This window comes from Tasmannia lanceolata, unplaced genomic scaffold (assembly GCF_043159265.1).
Source record: "Tasmannia lanceolata isolate RefF3 unplaced genomic scaffold, GAP_Taslan_0.1 ptg000013l, whole genome shotgun sequence".
NCBI classification, from domain to species: Eukaryota; Viridiplantae; Streptophyta; class Magnoliopsida; order Canellales; family Winteraceae; genus Tasmannia; species Tasmannia lanceolata.
This window is the reverse complement of record NW_027518690.1, coordinates 17,549,434-17,571,278: the sequence shown is the minus strand read 5'-3', so window position 1 is coordinate 17,571,278 and position 21,845 is coordinate 17,549,434. Positions and strand designations below refer to the sequence as shown.

Sequence of the window (21,845 nt, the reverse complement as noted above, 5' to 3'; positions counted from 1 at the left end):
AACGAAAATAGGTAGAAAAAGAGAAGGAAAAGAGAAAGAGGGAGAGCAGAAGAAGAAGAAGAACTAGGAGCTAGAAGCTGTTGTTATTTTGGGCATTCAATGGTTAGAGGAACTAGGAGCTAGGAGCTGTTGTTAAAAGGGGCTGATGTTATTTTGGGCATTCAATGGTTAGAGGAACTAGGAGCTGTTCTGGAATGTTTATCCGCTAACAAATTGTTTGCCAAATTGTCTAAATGTCAATTTTGCCAAAATATGATTGACTATTTGGGACATTTGTTATCTGGCCTTGGCTTACAATCTGATCCTGATAAGGTTCAAGCCATGCAACATTGGACATGGCCCTCCTCTTTGAAACACTTGTGCGGATTCCTCGGCCTGACAGGATACTACCGTCAATTTATTCGTCATTATGCTACTGTAGCCTCCCCTCTCACAGACCTCTTACAAAAAGATGCTTTTCAGTGGAGTTCTGAAGCTCAAAAGGCATTTGATCATTCAAAGAAATTAATGACAGAATTACTAGTGTTGGCATTGACATATTTTTCAAAAGATTTCGTCTTGGAAACTGACGCATCTAGCATTGCCATTGGAGCTGTATTAATGTAGGAAAAACACCCCATTGCTTATATTAGCAGAAAAATGACACCGATCATGGCAATAGCATCAGCGTATGTTATGGAACTCTTTGCCATTACAGAATTTGTCATGAAATGGAGGCAATACTTGCTGGGTAGGAGATTTGTGATATACACCGATCATCGTAGTCTCAAAAAACTGATGGCTCAGGTTATTCAAACACCAGAGCAACAACAATACCTCTGCAAATTACTTGGCTATAATTATTCCATTGTGTACAAAGCTGGGAAAGAAAACCAGCTAGCTGATGACCTGCCCAGAATCGAAGAAGCATTACCACATTCAGCTCCAATATCATCTTCCCAATTACAATTGGCAGTTTCTCATCCAGAACTTGATATTTCAGGCCAACTCCAGAACCTGACTGACCCAGAGTTAATTGCAAAACACGAAGAAATTACAAAGGGACTCGCTTCTTCGGAATTCACTATCAGAAATGGTCTCTGAATCCCTCTAAATCTTCTAGGCATCACACCACTAATTGGACAAAGGCATCACATCACACCAGAGATAATCATGGCATCGCACCAAGATCATAGGAAAATACATCAGATCCCATAGCAAAATCGCAAAGCAAGCTTCTTCTTTTTTATTCATTCATAATCATCCATCTAGTCGATGGCCATAGGTCCTTACAATATATAGATTATAGAGACTTTCTCCCTTATCGACTTGCTAGAAGACTGCTAAACAAACTTACTAAGTATACTGCTAAACAAAATTAGTAACTTCTAAAATAATTTGCTAACAGTCCTAATTAAATCAACCTTCCTAATAGCAACAATCCCAAAAATATAAATAACTTTTACAAGCAATAAAACTTTCCTAACTTGATTCTAAAGAATCTCTAATTGAAATTAGAAACCAACTAATATAATAAATCTCCTCCATGTTGGGCCAAGGTGGTGTAACAAATCAAATTGAGCAAGAATTCATTCACAACTATTTGATTAAAGTTAAACCAGTCATAAATAACAAAAATGATTCCCTGGCCTTCCTTTCTTGTCATCCATATGGTATGGGTATTCCATGTGGAGCAAGAAGTCAAATGGAGCAAGAAGTCATTCACAACCATTTCAAGATGTGTTTAAAGAACACCTCTCAAGCTTCTCTTTCCTTTTGCTCTTGATTGATGGTCATAGTCACCATCAGCAATACTCTATGAAACAAGGAGCCCGGTAAGCTCAATTTTACGATAGTCCAACCCATAGTTTCCAAAGTGGGAAGCGAGTGCGAGAAGCAATGCTGGAAGCAAGGGGTTTAGAAAAGAGAAAATTGCAGAAAGCGGAAAGCGGAAAGCTATAAAGAAAGTAAAGAGAAGATGTGTTAGAAGCGTCATTGAAGGTCAACATGAAGCATGTAAAGCTTCATTGGAAGCGAACAAGAAGTACATAGAAAGAGTAGGATTGCAATAAATTAGGGATGAAGGCTTGATATAGGTAAAAAGTATAAGTAGAAGGGAAGACTTCGCACCTAAATTAGAATTACAAGGATTAGGAATTTAGAATTTGCAGTTTCACATGTTTTATTTATGTATATTTAATGTCAAGTTTTAGAAAAGGACCCATATAATTTTCATTTGAAATTTAAGATGAGTTTTCAAGTTTTAAATGCACTTTTTTTAAATGTGCTCCTTCAACCTCATCAAAAGAAGAAAATATTCTAAATTCCTACATAAGAAGTGTACTCTTAATTAAGAGGAAACACTTATGAAGTGTCTGGGAAGCACACTTCCGCTAAAAATTTGGGAAGCAGGAACTTAGCTTTTGAAGCGAGCTTCCCATCCAACTAGGAAGTTTCCAAAAACTATTCCAACCAACTATATGAGATCCATAACCTTTGCTTTCCTAGACGAATCAAGAATGCCAGCAAGATGGAGGCAAGAGGAATGGTTGGAATTAAGCAAGATCAAATTTTATTTTATTTTTACAAAGTAAGCAAGATTAGATTTTCTAACATGTTCTTGCTCCTGATCCTTGACTTTTTGTGATTTGTTCTGTGGGTTGTGATTGATTAATGGCACTTATTTTATTTTATTTTTGTTTGTGTGTGTGTGTGTGTGTGTTTTTTTTTTCTACTGCATTGACCATCTCGGTAACAACGTGTTCTCTGTTGGTCTTTCTTCAATAAATCTTCTGCTTCACCATTCAAAAAAAAAGGAATATGTTCTTGATCCTGAATATTTCGATTTAAGGTTTAGTTATTAATACCATCCCGGCAGGCATTTTGTTTTGCTCACTAGAACGGAACATCTCGGCATTTCATCCATTCTAGTATTCCACGTTCTGGAAAAAAGCTATGAAAAATGGAGTTTTTTAATAGTTAAAAATTTCAGATAAATAAGTTCCACAAAGGTGTGAAAATGAGGGGTTTGAACTTTGACATGTTTTTAACCCTCATATTCATTTAGGAGGGTTAAAATGTCCCTCATACAACTGTAAAACCATCACTAAAAAGGATAAAAAGGAAAAACAGATGTTCCTACTCTTGATTCTAGTGTTGTGGACAGAATACACGAGAACCACATCTTCCTTGCCGACTGGAATTCCTTATAACAATCTATTGTATTGGAACTGTATGCTTGATCTTCAATTCAATAAGTCTTACTCTTTAGCTATGTGATTGCATTTCCGTTTTTGGTTTTCGATAAAGTTTGATTCAGTTGAAAGAAAATGAAGGAAAGAAAGGTAGCTCCGTAAAACAACAATTGAGCTACCTGAAGATAGGGTCCAACACCAAGTAATTGGATAGAGACCATCCAATCTTGGCCATGGAAAAGAAAGAACTAAAGAATGTCTCTGAATACGAATTATGTGAGAAACCTTTAAAAGCAAATAATTTGTGTCTCTACTCTCTATGAATACTATTACCTGAGAAACTACAGAAAAGAAAAAAGATGCTCATTAAGAAAACAGCAACCGCTCCCATGATGCCTACAACCTTCCAAGTGCGAAGGCATTCCTCTAAATACAAAGAAATCAAATAGCTCCCACAAAATCATTGATTGGAATGAAAACCTTTGAAACTTTGAAACTGAGAGTCCTTTACTTGGGTATCTACTGTTTATTGCCCTAAATTCTTCAACCTTTTAGGCTAAAAATGTTATGAAGCCTGCAATCATGATCCAATCCAAAACCTAACGCCACCACTTCATGTTTGAAAGTCAGTATCTAGCAATTATAAAAGAAACCCTATTAACACCTATGAATATTTTGATCTCTATTAACAAAAGTAGGCGAACCAGAGAAAATAATAAATTAAGCAAATAAAACAATAGAAATCCAACTCATCCCTACACCAAACCAATCAAGAAAACAGAATCTTAATAGGCCATTTGGATACATAGATTTAATAATCCAGGATTGTAAAATTCTGGATTTTACAAGCTAAAACCTGGATTTTATTATCTAAAACCAAGATTTTATAAGCTACAACCTGGATTGTGCATTTCCAGAATTATAAGATCTAGGTTTTAGCTTATAAAGCCCAGTTTTTAGCTTGTCATGGATTATAAAATCCATGTATCCAAACAGCATCTAAAGAGATCAATATCAATAGAAAGAATACTAATCATGTTCTTAACCAAATCAAGCAACAAAACGAAAACAAGAACGCAGAACACCATAAACATATTACATCAAAACATAATTCATGAAGAACAGAACTAGGAAGGATCTAAATCAAACAAATCAAAGAAAAGGAATACCTTCCTACGCAGTCCTTGAGAAGCTGTTCGGTTTTTTTGCACTTTCTTACAAACTTGCCGGGTTCGATCTCTTCGGTTCTGCATTTTGATTGGACGATTCTTCTTGCTGAACATACCAGAGTACTAAGTACAATGTTCGAGGCACTCTACGGAAGAAAGCCTCCTATAATACCATCGTACAATTCAGGCTCTTCTTCCATTGAAGCGGTGGATGACGACCTTCAACAACGTGATCAGATTTTAATCCGCCTCAAGTACACTTTAGGCGACGGCTTCAATCAATCCTTAAATTTGGACAACATGTCGTGAATTAGAGAAGTAGGTTGCTTAAATATTTCTTAAATTTGGACAACATGTCTTCATCCATTCAATCCTTTCTTTTCGACATCGCATTCCCTTATGCCCGCGAGTCAACTACCCTTTTTAATACATGTTGCTTATACATGTTAATGTATTGAAAAGGTGATTTTTTAATATTTCAAAAGCAATGACCTTTGTTATTAGGATGTTCATATAAGTTGAATATTGTGATCTACCTGGCATCCTCAGTTGTACGCATCTACGGAAAAATCTCAAAAAGTCATGGATCGAAGTTGGATCCAACTTCCAAGGTATGACTATGATAGTGTTTAGGTTTTTCAAATGTGGAAGAAATTGGATTGATTATGTATAATTTTAATAGGAATGACCCAGCGTACGAGGAAGGAGTTTCTCAATTTCTTAACTTCGCGTTTACTCATGGAGCTCATGGAGGAAAGATATTCTGCCCATGTAACAAATGCGGCAACGTTAGATTGGTTGATCGAGAAGAGGCCGAGGGACATTTGTTGTGGAATGGGATGCTCTTGGGCTACAGTAGATGGGTTAATCATGGGGAAGGGTCATCTCGTGCTGTGAGTAATAATGAATACCAAGCACCTCATGAACCAATTATACAAGATGAAATGCACGAACTACTGAATGATATACACCCAAGATCGAGCCATGATCATGATAATAGACCACTAGATGAGGAGGGTCATTCAACAGATGCACGAATGGACGAGCTTAGTGGAGATGCAGATAAGTTTTTTAAACTATTACAAGATGCGGAGCAAAAATTATACCCAGGAAGCAAGTTCACTAAATTATCCTTTGTGGTTCGATTGTTTCACATAAAGTGTCTTAATGGGTGGAGCAACAAATCATTCACCATGTTGCTTGAGTTGTTGAAAGAGGTACTTCCTGAGGGTGAAGCATTACCGAAGTCCTTTTTATGAAACGAAGAAGATTATTAGGGATTTGGGCCCCCAATGATTGTATGCTATACTGGAAGGAAGCCTCCAATGATTCTCAATGTCGTATTTGTGAGGCTTCAAGGTGGAAAACAATTGAAGTGAATTCAGATGAATAGAGAACCCATTCATCCACAACAGAGCAGAAAGTTCCTGCAAAGATTTTGCATCATTTTCCTTTGAAGCCAAGGTTGCAGAGGTTGTATCTGTCAACTAAAACGGCTTCTTTCATGACATGGCATTATGAGAACCGTACCAAAGACGATATATTAAGGTATCCTGCAGACTCTACGGCCTGGCAAACTTTTGACTACATATATCAGTGGTTTTCTTCTGAACCTCGCATGTTAGACTTGGATTAGCAAGCGACGGCTTCAATCCATTTAGGACGATGAGTATTGCTCACAGCACATGGCCCGTTGTGCTCATTCCATATAATCTTCCACCATGGATGTGCATGAAGCAACCATATATAATGTTGTCAATGTTAATTCCTGGCCCTTCTAGTCCCGAGACTGACATTGATGTCTACTTACAACCTCTGATCGAAGAGTTGAAGGAATTATGGGTGTCAGGTTTGCAGACTTATGACGCATCGAGGCAGGAGACATTTCATATGCATGCATCACTTTTGTGGACGATTAGCGACTTCCCTGCATATGCTAACTTATCGGGATGGAGCACCAAAGGGAAACTGGCATGTCCTTCTTGTAACAAGGACACATGTTCTCTGCGTTTGAAGCATGGAAGGAAGTTTTGTTACATGGGACACCAACGATTCTTAGAGGCCAACCACATATTTCGGTCTGATAAGTCTTCTTTTAATGGCACTAAGGAGAAGAGGTTAGCTCCGATTCCCCTATCAAGGACACAGGTACTGGATTAACTACAAATCATTAACATCACATTTGGCAAGAAGCAAGATACCGGTGGAAAGAAGCAAGGTAAACGTGGGAAGACGAGGGTTCAAGAGGAGAGTCCCTTGGAGGAAAACAGTTCTGCCTCCGCTGCTAAGAAAAAAGAGAAGCCTCCTAAGGAGCATAATTGGAAGAAAAAAAGTATATTTTTCAATCTTCCTTATTGAGAATCGCTCTTATTGCGCCACAACCTAGATGTGATGCACATTGAGAAGAATGTTTGCGACAGTGTAATTGGTACATTATTGAATATTGAAGGGAAAACAAAGGACAGTGTAAAAGCACGATTAGATTTACAAGAAATGGGAGTGAGAAGGACACTTCACCCAGTGACTACTATAAGGAACAAAACATACTTGCCCCCAGCATGCTTCACAATGTCTCCAAAGGAGAAAGAGGTTCTTTGCAACATCCTGAAGGATGTCAAGCTTCCAGATGGCTATTCCTCAAATATCTCGCGACGTGTGAATGTTCGAGAGCGCAAGATTTCGGGATTGAAGAGTCATGATTGTCATGTTTTGATGCAGCAGCTACTTCCATTAGCTATACGCTCATCATTACCTATGAACGTCAGCTCCGTATTGATTGAGCTATGTAACTTCTTCAAAGAATTATGTTCAAAAGTCCTCAATGTAGGCGACCTCCTCAAACTACAAGATAGGATTGCACTAACACTTTTCCATATGGAGAAGATATTCCCTCCTGCCTTTTTTGATATTATGGTGCATTTACCTATTCATTTAGTGGATGAGGCAATGTTGGCTGGACCGGTACAATACCGATGGATGTACCCCATAGAGAGGTATGCACAGTTCATCAAAAAATTTGATTCGATCTTAAAGGTTTCTATAAATTCATATTAGTGAAAGTAATCCACGATGTGATTGTGTAGGTACCTTCTCACATTAAAGTCATATGTGCGCAATAGAAGTCGTCCCAAGGGATCTATTGCAGAGGGGTACCTGGCAGAAGAATGTTTGACATTTTGTTCAAGATATTTGGAAGGTGTTCAATCAAAGTTGAATCGCCCGGTAAGGAATGATGAAGATGCACATGTTGAAATGGAAGAAGGATTTTCTATATTCTCACTAGCAGGACGCCCTCTAGGCGAAGTTAAGAGTTGCCCTTTAGATCAAACCACAATTGAACAGGCACATCGATATGTTCTCTTCAACTGCCCTGCAGTTATTCCATTTATTGCGTAAGCCAATTAAATTGTCTTTAATCTATTCGGTAAATACTTGGAAACTCTTTTCTCTTACGTACATTAATGCTTATGTAGAGAATATGTAAACCATACTCAAAGGCTGCATCCTCGTACTAGGGCAAGGGATATAGAGCAAATTCACAATAAAAAATTTCCAACTTGGTTTGGCACACATGTCAGCTCACACCCACATTAAGCTACTCTTCAACTTTATGTAGCATACACGTTGGTGTTTGCTAATCATTATCAAATTTTGAATAGGTTCAAAATTTGCAGCGGACAAAGAGTGAGCATATATCAGAAAAGCTTAGATGGTTAGCTGGGGGGCCAGCGCCCGTCGCTAGGAAATACAAAGGGTTTATTAGTAAAGGTTTCCGCTTTCACACGAAGGCTCGCGAACAGAAAAGGAAAACACAGAATTGTGGAGTTGTTGTCACTGCAAATACAAGAAGTTTTTCAAGTGCTAGGGATCAGAATCCAATAGCAGGAGATATTAGTTATTACGGTGTTTTAACAGATATCATTGAACTTAACTACTTCGGATGCATTGCTTTTCAAATGTGATTGGTTTGATGTTGTAACACCGAACAGGGGAATAAAAATAGATGCGTTCGGTTATACAGTTGTAAATATGACACGTCATATTTATAAAAATGAGCCTTTTGTCTTTGCATCTCAAGCTGAGCAAGTATTCTACGTGCAAGATCACCCCGGTAACAAAGACTGGCATGTGGTTGTGAAGACAAAACCTAGGGACTTGTATGAGGTACATGGGAACAATGATGAGGGAGATGTCCAGACCAAGGCAGCAGAAATCCAAAATTTGGAAGACGTAAATACCTGCGAACAAATAGATATAGTAGGGACAGAAATTGATGAACCGTTGGAACAATTGACCCAGGCAATACCAGATGATGAAGAATGTGATACAGATTCAGATGATAGTGACGGCGATGAGAGTCCCTTTGTCAACGATAAATAAACGGGATCATATCTCTTTCTCTATTTGGTGTACTGCTTTGATGGTTGATTTGTTTGAATTTTGACAAAATGTCGCTCTTTTCTTAATGTTCTTACATTTGTAGACTTTGTGTAGTGGAACACTTGTACCTGTTCTTTTTCTAAGAAATGGTTGAGGGGGTATCTTATTTGGGAGTTTTGAATCACTAAATGTTGCTCTATTCTTAATGTTCTTAAATTTAAAGGCTTTGTTTACTAAAATACTTACACCTGCTATCTTTTGAAATTTGATGGATACATGATCATCTCCACTTAAATGTCAAATCATTAAATTGTTATCAATTTGCAATAGTTGTATGCTTATTATTTAAGATATCAATCTCAATTGTTAATCATGTACAGGTGATCAAACATGAGGAAACGCAATCTCACTATGCCACCCTCACATTCTCAGGCCCAAGATACACATGATGATTCCCAGGTAGGACAGGGGGATGAGCAGACCGAGGATCTGGATGACCAGGTCAGGCACTTGCATACACAGCCCTCCTCTGTTCCTAAGACACAGGATGTTGCTTCCTCGTCGAGGAGGTTTTGGAAGAGACGTGGTCCCACTTACTGCAAAGATACATGGGGACGCCCTAGGAGCTAAAGGAAGAGAGTAGTGTTTAATAAATTTGGCCAGCCCGTAGGAAAAATAGGGAAAAAATTCACAAATTTCTTGGGCACTATAGCAAGACTTGCTGCTAAGTTACCAATTGACCAATTCGACTGGAGGCAAGTGCCTAACGAAAAGAAAGAAGATGCGTGGGAAGTTGTTCAGGTACGATGAAAATAAATTGTATTATTAACTTCCTACAAGTTATTTTAGGAAGCTAGTATTATTTTGATTTTAAATTTTGTTATAATTCCATGCTATTAAAGACTTCTTACATGTCAATTTAGGATTACTATGATGTTGATGAGATGCATAAGAGTTGGACATTGAGTAATATCGGTACAAAATGGAAAGATTGGAAGTGTTATTTGAGAAAAACTTACTTCGATCCTGGTTTCCCATGCACAGATGTGGAACCCGATCCGAGGACGAGCGCGGCGAGGGACACGAGATCCCTCCTGCAATCCTCTAAGATCTCCACAACGGAAGAGAGCTCTGCCAAGGAACTCTCGAAACGGATGCCACCCTCACAGCATAGCATGAGTGGCGATATAAAAAGAAAGAGATACATCCTGATCAGGAGCCAGGGCTCGAAACCAAGATGTATCTGAAAAATAACTCAGAGTCGCCATCCATGGACACGCCATGGAACCAAAACAAATGCTCTGTTTGCAATGGATAACCAGAGATACAAAAGGTCCGTGCCTGATGACGAATGGAGAAGGTCCGAAGAGCGCCCCCAATTCGCCCGAGTGCGAACACTTGGTCTCTTATGCCATTTATTATTAACCTTGAAGAGTTTTAGGTGAAAATCATGTGAAATGGGAACAATCCTCAGGAGTCGTCTACCTAAGCATGCATTTCCTGAGGATAAAGATAATAAACACCCATAAAATAAAATAAAAGATGTGTCGCCTAATGATTGCTAGGTTATGAGTGACATACCTAACTGGTGTCTAAGTTCTGGTGGACGAACACATGCATGCCACAACTACAGGTATAAGGTCTGCACAAGAAAGTAAGAAAACACAACAAAATATACAATATAACAACACAACAAATCCTAAGACTCTAAATGATTTAGCCCGAGTCCTCGGATGGTCTGATGTTCATCCAAAGAAGCCTACGTATCCCCGCCTCCACGAGAATCAAGGCAACGTAGTTCTTCGCGTCTATTCTAAGCTAGGATGCCTAAGACACCTAGACCTCTATCTTAGACTCGATCTAAAAGACCGGACTAGTTATTAAAGCTTCTTGAACGATTATTTAAATTCCAGTGAATTGTAGATTTTAGGACACCCTATATGCCCTAACTAAATGCAAGTTAACCTTAAGCTAATGCAGGTGAATCCTATAACCTACGTGTAACTAGGCTGCATGCCCTAAGGAAAACAATAGGATTGCTAACGTATCCAAGACCTAGTCATCAGTCGGCGATGTGAATCGCCAACTAACCGGGCGGAGGCACTCCTAGCTAGGACAAACCCCTAACTCTAAAACAAACACAAATAAGCACACAACAAAAGACAACTCCTAACTCTAAAACAACACAAACAAGCACACAACATATCAAAGACAAAAACCCTAACTCTAAAACTCTCTATCTAGGACAGACTCCTAACTCTAGAGGAAGATCTTGCTGAAAACAAGGTTTTGAAGAAGAAGGGTTAAAGCGTTTATTTACAAAGTTTGGCTGGACCTGGGATAAGAATCCCAAGCTGCACTACGTACCTCGTGGAAGAGGATCAAGCCAACGTAGTTCGAAAATCGAACTCGCCTAATACGCTTCTAAAAGAAACACTCAACACTTTAGATTTTTAAAGGTTTTTTATGTCTTTCAAATGTTTTTGATATTTTTAAAGTTTTCAAATGTTTTTGAGTTTTAAATTTCTAATGTTTTTGGATTTTAAAGCTTTTCCAATGCTCAGGACCTTTAGATGAATTCACTCTTACAGAGAACAAACAAGCATAACCATAAACTAGGGCAAAGCCCTAAAGCAAAAAGGGGAAACCCCAAACAAGCAACTAACGCCTCAAAGAGACGAACCACAACAAGAAAGATAGCGTCCCAAGAAGAGAGAAAACGATCCAAGATCCCAAGCAAGCAAAGCTCTAATAAGACTGAGTTAGCCTCTAATCAAAGCGAAGTAATCAACAACTCTAAAGGAGAAACTCCGAACTAACAACACTAAAGGGGGGGAACAAATGAGTCAGAGACTCTCTAATAACACTACCGAGTCAAAGACTCACTCTAAAAGAGGAGGCCACTCTAACATGAGGCTAGGTAAGCCTCCTAAAGGGGAAACTCTCTACAGGAGACAAGGCTTGTCTCGAGACACAAATGACGTAAAAAGGAATAAGAGACCCTGTGCATATTTGGCAAAGGTAAAACACCCAACCGGGCCGGACAGCTACCTAGCCCTAGGGTGCAACAAATGTGCGACCCAATACCCATAAGGGTAGGGGTATGAAGCCAAGCCGAGTAGGATGTTCTCCCAAAACCAAACGGCGTACAAAGAGGAGGTTTAGCAAGAGAATGAGACCGGGCGGGTCTAAAAGGAATAAGAGACCTTGTGCATATTTGGCAAAGGTGAAACACCCAGCCGGGCCGGACAGCTACCTAGCCGTAGGGTGCAACAAATGTGCAACCCAATACCCATAAGGGTAGGGGTATGCTGCCAAGCCGAGTAGGGTGTTCTCCCAAAACCAAACGACACACAAAGAGGAGGTTAAGCAAGAGAATGAGACTGGACAAGTCTCCTATATACAAAGGAGGGGTATGCTACTTGGACTGAGCAAGTCCCCTAAGGATGGGCTTGGGCTAGCGCCTTCATCGCCCTCGCAATGAGAGGGGATTCTAGTATCTAAAGAAAATTAACAGAAATCTATAAGACTGTGTTAGTCTATCAAAGAGAGAAGAAAAGGCTACCAGATAATCTCAAATTTCCAATCAATTATTATAAGAACAAAACAAATATCCGCAAAGTATGATTTACAACTAAAGAGTGCACAATCTGTAAGAATATCAACCATAAAATGGTAAACAACATTAATTAGTCCAGACCAGCCGCTGGATAGCCTAATAAAGCAAGAAACAACATTAAACACTTCTATGCCCAACCACAAGTACCACTGCCCCAATATGGGGGTGAAATCAGATGATGCTAAAGTAATCATCTGATATCACAAATACACAGGATAATATTTCTAAGCCCGCCTTGAGATCAGACAGTACTCATGTCGATAATATCGAATAGAGTAGTCATCTGATCTCCTTCTTTCCTAAAACAATTTATTTAAATAAAAGACAAGTTTATGAACCTCAAGAGAGTCTCACCTGAGCAGTCCATTTATTATCATCTTCAAAACCTAACTCAAAGATTAGTACAAGAGAAGAATATATATAAAAAAAATATCAAAAGATTATGATAATTCCAATTTATTAAAAATTTCAGTGCATACATGGGACATCAACTTGTGCAGATCCAAGTGTGAAGCGGTGAGCCATAAAACATAAAGACGGGCTCCAAGTAACCTTATCATTGCCCTGAGAAGGGTTCTAACTGGCTAAACACTCTAAGAGGAGAGAATCCCTTAACCTGCGAAAACTCTAAGGCAGGAAGGGAAGAGGTTGGCTCAAGAAACGTTCCATCGTCGCCAAAGCCCGACAAAGTGTTCCCAAAATCGATGGCGATCCTGAACCTCGAAAAGGATCCCCAGGAACGTGCGAAGAAACTTAAGAACCCGAACCCCAAACCCTATTGTTCGAATACTCACACTAGAGATCAAGGTATGAAGTTAAGGACATGGCAATGAACCGAGCCCTAACTCCCTGCCATTGGAATACATACAAACCAAGGTGAAAATGAGACTTAAAATACCATAACCCAGGGATCCAAAAGGATTAACAAAGATTAATACCCAAGCATGATCATGATCCAGTGATTGAGCCCTCTAAAACATAAACTAGACAAGAAACAGGGAGTCAAAATCCATAAGTAGCAGAACAAGTATGAGGTCGAAACGAGAAAATCGTAATAGTTCCGGGATTAAAATATGCAATACTGAGAATGAGATGCACGGCTGCTAAGATGTGCAGACAATTAAGAGAGTGCTAAAAGTTGACATCCCCATTCTAATTGGGAAATATGAAACCAGAACCCAAGACCTAAATGAAAACTTCGAAAACTAAATCCATTAACTGCAAGGTGTAAAGCAAAATGGGCATTGGAGGGAGTCCAAAACCATTCTATACCACCTCAACAGATGACTAAAAAAAAATAACAATCAGGCTCAATAATGAAATCAGATGCCGAAACAACCATCTTAATGGTAAAATCACTTGAAAAATCAAGTGACTCTAAAGCTAATACCCCACATGCACATAGATCACTCTGAAAGAAAACAAGATTGAACCCACCAAAAATTTATCAACCTTATACAGACACACCACTATATGGAATCATTTGCATTTCTCAAGGCATAGAATGAAGGACCTTAATAGGGTTCTAAACCCTCCCAATCACGAAGTTAAAGAGGAAAATCACAAACTACTTCTCGGATTGACACATTAGGTGATTAGATGAAAAGGACAAAAAAAAGAAAGCAATATGCCACAAGTCTAACATTTGGACAGACATACTGCCTAAGAGAACCTAAGCCATACATCGAATTAACATCACAAGGCCTCTCAGAGTAAGGGGAGCAACTCAGATGAGTTCGATTGGACCTAAAATCAAAGATCTTCCCCCAATTGGGTCGATACCCAGCTTACTGCTCATCCATGTTATCAGGCTTAGCATTTGCATCATAACCTTCATACTTGCTTCACTAGTGCTACCTTAACAAGGGAAATCACAGACAACTGAATAAGGAATTCAATACAATGAGGATACAAGCTAATCTCATACCAACAAATGATGACAGGCCATTGCAAAAGTGAAATAATATTTTTAAACACAATCTCCTTGACCCTATAAAAGTGTTCTTAAAAACTTTGCAAAGGGCTTTTGAATGAAAATTGGCAGAAATCCACAACAACGTAGAAGTCATTGACACAATTTACTCTAATAAACCCAGACTACACCATGCTTGAATTGAAATGAAATGAAGGAAGTGACCTGAGCTTCGACCGAGATATGGTGCGGGAATGGTGCCGAGGGTTTGCAGGTAGAGGAGTCAGGCACCGGCGAGAAAGGGGCCGATGAATCTTGCCGGAAAATATGATGGATCCCCTTTACTCCCTCTGCAATTTTCTCTTTTACATCCCTCTCTATTTGGTTCTCTTTGATTTTGCTAGGGTTTCTTCAGCAGAATCAGCAAGAAATGCACAGAGAGGGAAGGGTCTGTGGGTGAGAAATGCTGGTGGAACGATGAAGAAAATGAAGAAGTGTCTGTTGGGATGGGTTGTATGCTGTTGGGCTGACAGAAGCCAAAGGTAGAAAAGGAGATGGGGAAAATGAGGTTGCTATGGAAGATCGAAAAATGGGTAAAACAGGGGAAATGGGTTTGGCCGGCTCGGCTGGTCGGAGGAGGCTTGGCCGGAATGTTGCCGGAGCTCGACGGAGCTTACCTTTGCAATTTCTCTCCTTCTCCCTCAGTTCTCCCTCTCTGCTCTGTTTCTCTCCGTTTCTGTTTTTCCCAGCCGGAAAATGGCTGGTGGCAATGGCCGGAGGAGATGGGGAATGGAAGAGGGTTTTCTAGAAAGGGGGAGATGAAATTGATGAGGGTGATGATGGAAAAGGCACGGCCGGATCCCGGTTGAAGCCACCGGAGAAAATAAAAATGGGTTTAAGAAAATGGGTTTCGGTTGGTTGGAAAGGGGTTTAGATCTTGGTAGTTAGGGGGTTTCTGCATGGGAGATGAAGAGGTGGTGCTGATGGCCGTAGGTTTGGTGGGACGATGGCTCCCTCTCTTCCCTCTGCAAGTCTATCCTCCCTCACCCTCTCTGTTTCTCTTCTCTTCCTTCTTTTCTTACGAAAATGAGGGTGGGAAGAAGCTGGCCAGAGATGGAGGTGCGGTTTTGGGATATGAGGTTGGAGAAGATGGTGGAGCCGAGGGTTTGGGAAGTGGTGGAAGATGGGGATGGACGGCCAAGATGGGGATGGAGGGTTTGATGGGTAACAGAGATGGGTTTGAGGTGGGTTTATAGAGGCGGTGGCTGGTGGAGGTGGAGAAGATGGTGGAGTGGTGGTTGTGAGGGTAGGTAGGCGGTGGCGGTTGGGAGGATGGTGCTTGGCCGATTCTCTCCCTCTTTCTCTGCTATCTCTCCCTATTTGCCCTCTCCCTCTCTCTGCAGATCGATCCTCTTATGCGGCTCCCTCTTTCTCTGCTATCTCTCCCTATTTGCCCTCTCCCTCTCTCTGCAGATCGATCCTCTTATGCGGCTCCCTCCTCTAACCCTAATTCATTTTCTCTTTTAAAGAGGAAATGAGACATTTGCACACACCCCCTCCATTTCCCTGGGACAACCATCTCCTAATGCATTTATAACTAGTCCTTTGCAAAAAGGGGGGCGACTGGGCGAAACAGATCCAAAGGGAAATGATACATTTGCACCCCTTTTCCTTGCTCTGGACAGCCCCTACTAGTGTATTTCTCACTCTCTTCCATCCTAAATGGGGTGGTTTGGGATAGGAAATAGGGCATAAATTCTTCTATTTTTCAAATGGGAACTAGTATTGGCACTCCTTTACTTTGATGATATGCCCCTCTTCCGCCTTCCCGAATTTACACAAGGATCAATGCTTCGAGACTCAGGTTGGCTTTAAGGCACCTGCTCGATTTCAAAATTTTATTCGATTTTGAAAATTAAGGTTCGGTCAAAATGGGGTGTCTACAACAGATGATAGAGTAATTGGTGACCAGTGGACGGGTCTCTGCGCCCATTGGCAGTCATCGCTTGCTCAGGTAAAATGCAATCTTATTTTGGTTTTAACATTAATATTAAAAAATTAACATTATTATATTTGGTTGCTAATTTCAGAAGCGCAGTATAACGAACAAGGCTAACCGATCCAAACAAGTGATGATGCACACAAATGGGACTCAGAGCTTCGCATGTAAACGCTATGATCTGGTAATTTCTTGAACTTCTAATTTAATTCCTTATTTATATATTGGTTTTGACATGATAAAATTGTTTTCCTGTTGACAGGAGAAAGGAAGTGGCAAGGTTCTTAGCCGCCCTGAACTATTCAAGCTTACTCATACGAAGAAAAATGGGAAGATTGTTGGTAAAGCGTCAGAGGATCTGATAGTATGTTATTAAATATAATGTGCCAATACTATATGCTATTTATTTATTTATTTGGCCGGATTTATGTTAAGCTTTATTTCTATTGTTTTTTCTTCTTCTTATTTTCAGAAAAAGTTTACACAGTACGAGATGGAGCATCCCGAGTCTACCAGTAGCAACGTTGCAATTTCCAGAGACGACGCCTTTGCCCATTTCATGGGATCAGAGAGACATGGCAGGGTACGGATGATGGGGTTTGGTACGACCCCAATTGATTGTTTTGGGCCATCACCGAATCACATGGATTATCGGAGAATGATTGAAGAAGAGCGAAATGAGAAAGAACAAATTAGGGAGGATTTTCGCCAGTTTAAGGAGGAGGTCACCAGCAGCTTCAGAATTTCATGTCAAATTTTAGTGGTAGGCAGATAATGTTTGAAATTATGTTGCATACAACTAAGATACAAAATTGTAAAATGAGATTTTTTACATAACATTTCTATTTTATAATAATTTTAGAATACTGCCGATGCGACTCCATCACGAGATGTGACTTCCCCCCTGCAAGTCACCCGCCTTGCTCCTCCACAGAGGTATAATTGATTTTACATTTTCATGCAGCTAATTCCAATACTTGACTGCTATCATTGACTGTGTAATTTGCAAGTTTTCATTTCCTTAATGTTGCCTAGGTTATTTTGATGAGCTTGGCACGACCGGGGATTGAATTGGCGAAAGGACTTCTTGTGAGCGAAGATCCGGCGACGATAGTTGATGGCACACCGATTGGGCCAGGATTCTCTCTTGTTAGTGTCAGGGTTATAATAGTGGGCGATGAACTTTTGATAAGACCATCAGGACGACGGAAAACTATTAGAGACGTGGCTGGAGGACATGTCGTTTGGCCATCTTTTTGTGTAAGTTTATGATATAATTTTGGTTTTTAATATATTTTTTTATCATATATTTACTAATCGTTTTCTTTATTTTTGTTTTTTTTACTTTCTTTGCAGGTTAAAGAAGCACCGAGCAATTAAGTTACTTTTATGTTTGTAGTGCCTTTTTGTAGTTATGGACTTGGATGTTATCTGTTTTTTGTAGTTATGGATGATGAGTGACATCATCATTGTGATGAGTGATATCATCATTGTGGACATGATAAACTATAGATAATCTTCATGTGAACAGTGGTTGGGGATATGCTAAACTCTTGTATCCGATTTCAAATTTTTTGTGTGAACGAGGTAGTAAAGGGATGATTTTGCTGGTGGTCATATTATTTTTGCTTAATGATTTTTATATCTTAATGTGCATAAATAAGGAGGTTGATATGAACAACTGATCAGGTAGCAAAGGGATAGGAATTGCATTCAGCATTGTTTATTCTTTACTTTCCTTTCTAATGTAATTTTTCTTTACTTTCCTTGATGATGTAACTTTTACCTTTAGTTTTCTTTAGGAATTCAGTGTAAATAAGAAGTTATCAAGTTGTGGATGGGTCATGAGTCGAGAGTTGAGAAGTTGTTGCTCACTTTCCCTACAGACACGAGATCTACGATGAGAAAGGTAGTCACCATAAACCTTATTGGTTCTATGACCTCGGGTTTTTAAATCACTGATGCATTATAACTTTGTAGTTGTAGAACGGTAGAAAGTGAAGAATAGCTTATTTCTGGGCATGTTTGTGCTGTGTTAGCAGTCACCCATTAATTTCTTTATGTTGTTTACATTGATGCAGAATACTGAAACTCCATCCAAGATTTTTCTCATCAAGATGTGGGTTGTTGAACAAGATCTCGTATGTTCAAAATTCGATCAATAAGGAGCACGTGGAAGAGGCCGGGCCCTTAGCAGAGGTAGAGGAAATGTCACCACCCTTACTTTCAGAGAGCTTAAGAGTATTTTTTGGAATTGTGTCTGATAGTGAAGGTGCAGGTCCCTCAGTTGCGTTCTGAAGCCTGCGTCTGTGTAGCTAGGGCACTGGAGGATGCTTACGAACTTATTTACAGAGTGATTATTGACCCCAAAAATCGCTACCCAGACCCAAAGTCTCTGGCAAGGCATCCACCAGAGCAGATAAGGACCATTCTTGGGATTTGAAGCTCAATCACTTATGAACTGCATGCCATTTTCTTGAACTTTGCTTTCATAATGTAGAGAAGCTTTTGCTTTGTTAGTTGATTCAAAACATTAAAATTGATTAATTTTGGTAGACACAGGTTCTCTGTTGTCTATTTGAGTTCCAGGCCATGTAAACTTCAAGGTGGACCCAACATGGATAGATGTCCAGTTCAATAAAAAAAAAGAAGGTATGGCCCATCTCATTTATCTCCACAACAAAGTTTTTCTCATTCATTTGTCTCATTGTCTGCTCATCCATCTCAAATATTTGTTTCTTTGTTTTTGGAATTGATATCCATGCCTCCATGTTTTCATAATGGCACTCCGCTCTTGATTTTACTGATGGGATGTTGATAGCTGTTGAGGAATCGCCTTTGAACATGTAGTGTGAACCCCCATTCGTGGTTTATTTTTATTCTTCAGATTCTCTCTCAAGTAAAGTTATAGGAGAGACCTGCCTCTTTAAGGTTTATTATCAGGGTTGCCCTTGAACATGTAGTGTGAATCGTTGCCTAAGTCTAGTTTTTAACCGTCTACATTCGACTATGTTTTTCCACGTTTACTTGGATGTTAGGATTGTCCAATTGCAAATGACCGCATTTCCAAATCCTTTTATCTCTTGCTTTACTTTTTCAAATAACGACTGCATTTCCAGTCTCTTTTGTTTCCCTTTTCCTAAAAATAAAGTCATTATTGCTTTATTTTTGGCCAATTCGAGATCTAACATAAGCTCTACTAATGTGGAGTACGCGCTATGCAAAAGTAGGGTTTTTATATGGTGTCCTCATTCACAAAAAACTACAAAAGGGTCCACATTATTGGATTGGATTTGTACAGCAGGTTTTAATGTGTACAGCAGATTCTGTATGTGTGTATTGTACCCATGTAGTGTACAGCAGCTTTTAATGTGACAGGTTTTAATTAGTCTACAGGTTCTATTAAGCGTTTCTGTAATTTCAAAAAAAAAAAATTCACACTTTTAGCAGTGGTTATAACCGCTGGTATATCTCAAGTTCACACCGATATACCAGCGGTTCTAACCGCTGCAGTTTATCCTAGTTACACCCGCGGTTTTAATAGCCACGGTTTACCCCGCTGGTATATATATGTGGGTCAACTAATGACACTGAGATATACCAGCGGTCATAACCGCCGCTAATTATGATAATACACTAGCGGAGTTAATAGCCACGGTTATAACCGCTGGTATATATCGATGTATACCTGCGGTTATAACCGCTGCTAATGTTTATAGATACACTAGCGGTTAAAATAGCTACAGTTTTAACCGCTGGTAAAGTATGCACCGACGGGACATACACCAGCGGAAAAGAAACCGCGGGTAAATGGTATAACAGCGGTGTTACCTACTATTAGCAGCGGTTGTGACCGCCGGTAAAGGTTGGTTTTTTTGTAGTGTAGGGTAGAAACAGTGAGGAAAGACTTGAGGGCTAAGAATTAACAGAGAACATGACCTTGGATAGGATAGAATGGAAGAAAATGATCCATGCATGAACCCAATTTTGTGTTAGGAGTAGACTTAGTCGATTTGAGCCGGGTAGATCCTTTCACCTTCTTCATGAAAATTTTCTAAAGGATTCATTAGTTGACCTCAACTAGTTTGGGGCAAAGGCTTGGTTGAGTTGAGTTGAGTTGACTTGTTATAATCATATTATTATGTAAACAAAATTAAAATTTGAGAATTGATTAAAACATTTTGGTGAATCCACGAATAGTTATTTTTGAGGTTTGACGAATCTGACCCACTCGTATCCATATTAATGCAACATAGGTTCTCACACATCAAAAGCATGTGTAACACATTGGATATGCATGCTTACTACTAGTTTAAAATCCCTATGCTTGTTTACACAAATTTATTATTTTTTAATTTTTGATCTTTTTGTAGTATTCCATCTTTGAATGATACATCTATAAGTGTAATATATTGTTTTATACATCTACTAGACTATATCTATCAAGTTATGAATCATTCTGCTTTCTTCTTTTCGGTTTGAATGGGTGGTTTTGGTTCTTTTTTTATTTTCATTTATTTAAATTTAAATTTTATTTAGTTTATTTTATTTTTTATTGTTAGACATTGTTGTCAAGCGAGTGCGAGAAGCGATGAAGGAAGTGAAAGCGGAAAGCAAGGGATTTATAAAAGAGAAAATACAAGAAGTGAAAACCTCTAAAAGTGTAAAGAGAAATGCGTGGGAAGCGTCATTGAAATTCAACATGAAGCATGCACGAAGTCCCGTTGGAAGCAAATAAGTATACAGAAAGAGTTTTCAAGTAGGTTAGAAAGGAAGGATTAATTTAGGTATGGATTACAAATAGGAAGCGAAAACCTCTAAAAGTGTAAAGAGATAATATGTGGGAAGCGTCGTTGAAATTCAATATGTAGCATGTAAGAAGTCACATTGGAAGCAAATAAGTACACAGAAAGAGTTTTCAAGTAGGTTAGAAAGGAAGGATTAATTTAGGTAAGGATTACAAATAGAAAAAAAAAGACTTCGTGGCTAAACATAATTATTGGTTTTAGGAATTTATAGTTTCACATGCTTTATTCATGTATATTTAATGCTATGTTTTTTGGAAAATTGCCCACATAATTTTCATTTGAAACTCAAGATAAGTTTTTAAGCTTCAAATGCACTCTTTTCTTAAATACGCTCCTGCAACATTATCACAAGGAGCAAACATTCCTTTACAAAGAAATAATCGCCTAAATGCGAAGTATACTCTTAATTAAAAGGAAACACTCAGGAAGGGTCAGGGAAGCGTTCTTCCCTTAAATTTAGGAAGTGAGAAGAACTTAGCTTCCGAAGTGAGCTTCCGAGAAACTGAGCTTCCCACCCAACTACGAAATTTCCAGTAATTATGGTTAAAGAGCTAGATCCACGTCTTTAGCACAATTGCTATATGCATTAGTCTATTGTGCCCATTTTTAATAACATTTTTGCATTTATTATGCTTTTAAATTTTTTTTAACAATTATCTCTTTTCTAGGCATTATATTTTAGAAAATTTGACAAGATTCATGTGCTTAATTTACTATGTCTTTCATTTTTTATTGCTGGACATGTCAATGCATGTAGCTATCTTAGTGCTTGCTTTTTTTGTTAT

The 21,845-nt window shown here is 39.0% G+C and overlaps 1 protein-coding gene, 1 long non-coding RNA gene and 1 pseudogene across 2 annotated transcripts; all 3 read left to right on the top strand.

Moving 5' to 3' along the window:
- Window positions 1–252: 252 nt before the first annotated feature.
- Window positions 253–606, top strand: LOC143891037 (putative mitochondrial protein AtMg00860 pseudogene; annotated as a pseudogene).
- Window positions 607–6,007: 5,401 nt separating this feature from the next.
- Window positions 6,008–8,722, top strand: LOC143891036 (uncharacterized). Its single transcript, XM_077395692.1, has 5 exons — window positions 6,008–6,490; window positions 6,536–6,674; window positions 6,792–7,335; window positions 7,426–7,734; window positions 8,332–8,722. Exons 1-5 carry the CDS (start codon window positions 6,008–6,010, stop codon window positions 8,720–8,722), a joined length of 1,866 nt encoding a protein of 621 aa, XP_077251807.1.
- Window positions 8,723–16,201: 7,479 nt separating this feature from the next.
- Window positions 16,202–16,616, top strand: LOC143889980 (uncharacterized). The gene is made up of 3 exons (XR_013255071.1): window positions 16,202–16,267; window positions 16,344–16,436; window positions 16,515–16,616. It is a non-coding gene; the product is annotated as an uncharacterized LOC143889980 (long non-coding RNA).
- Window positions 16,617–21,845: the final 5,229 nt, after the last annotated feature.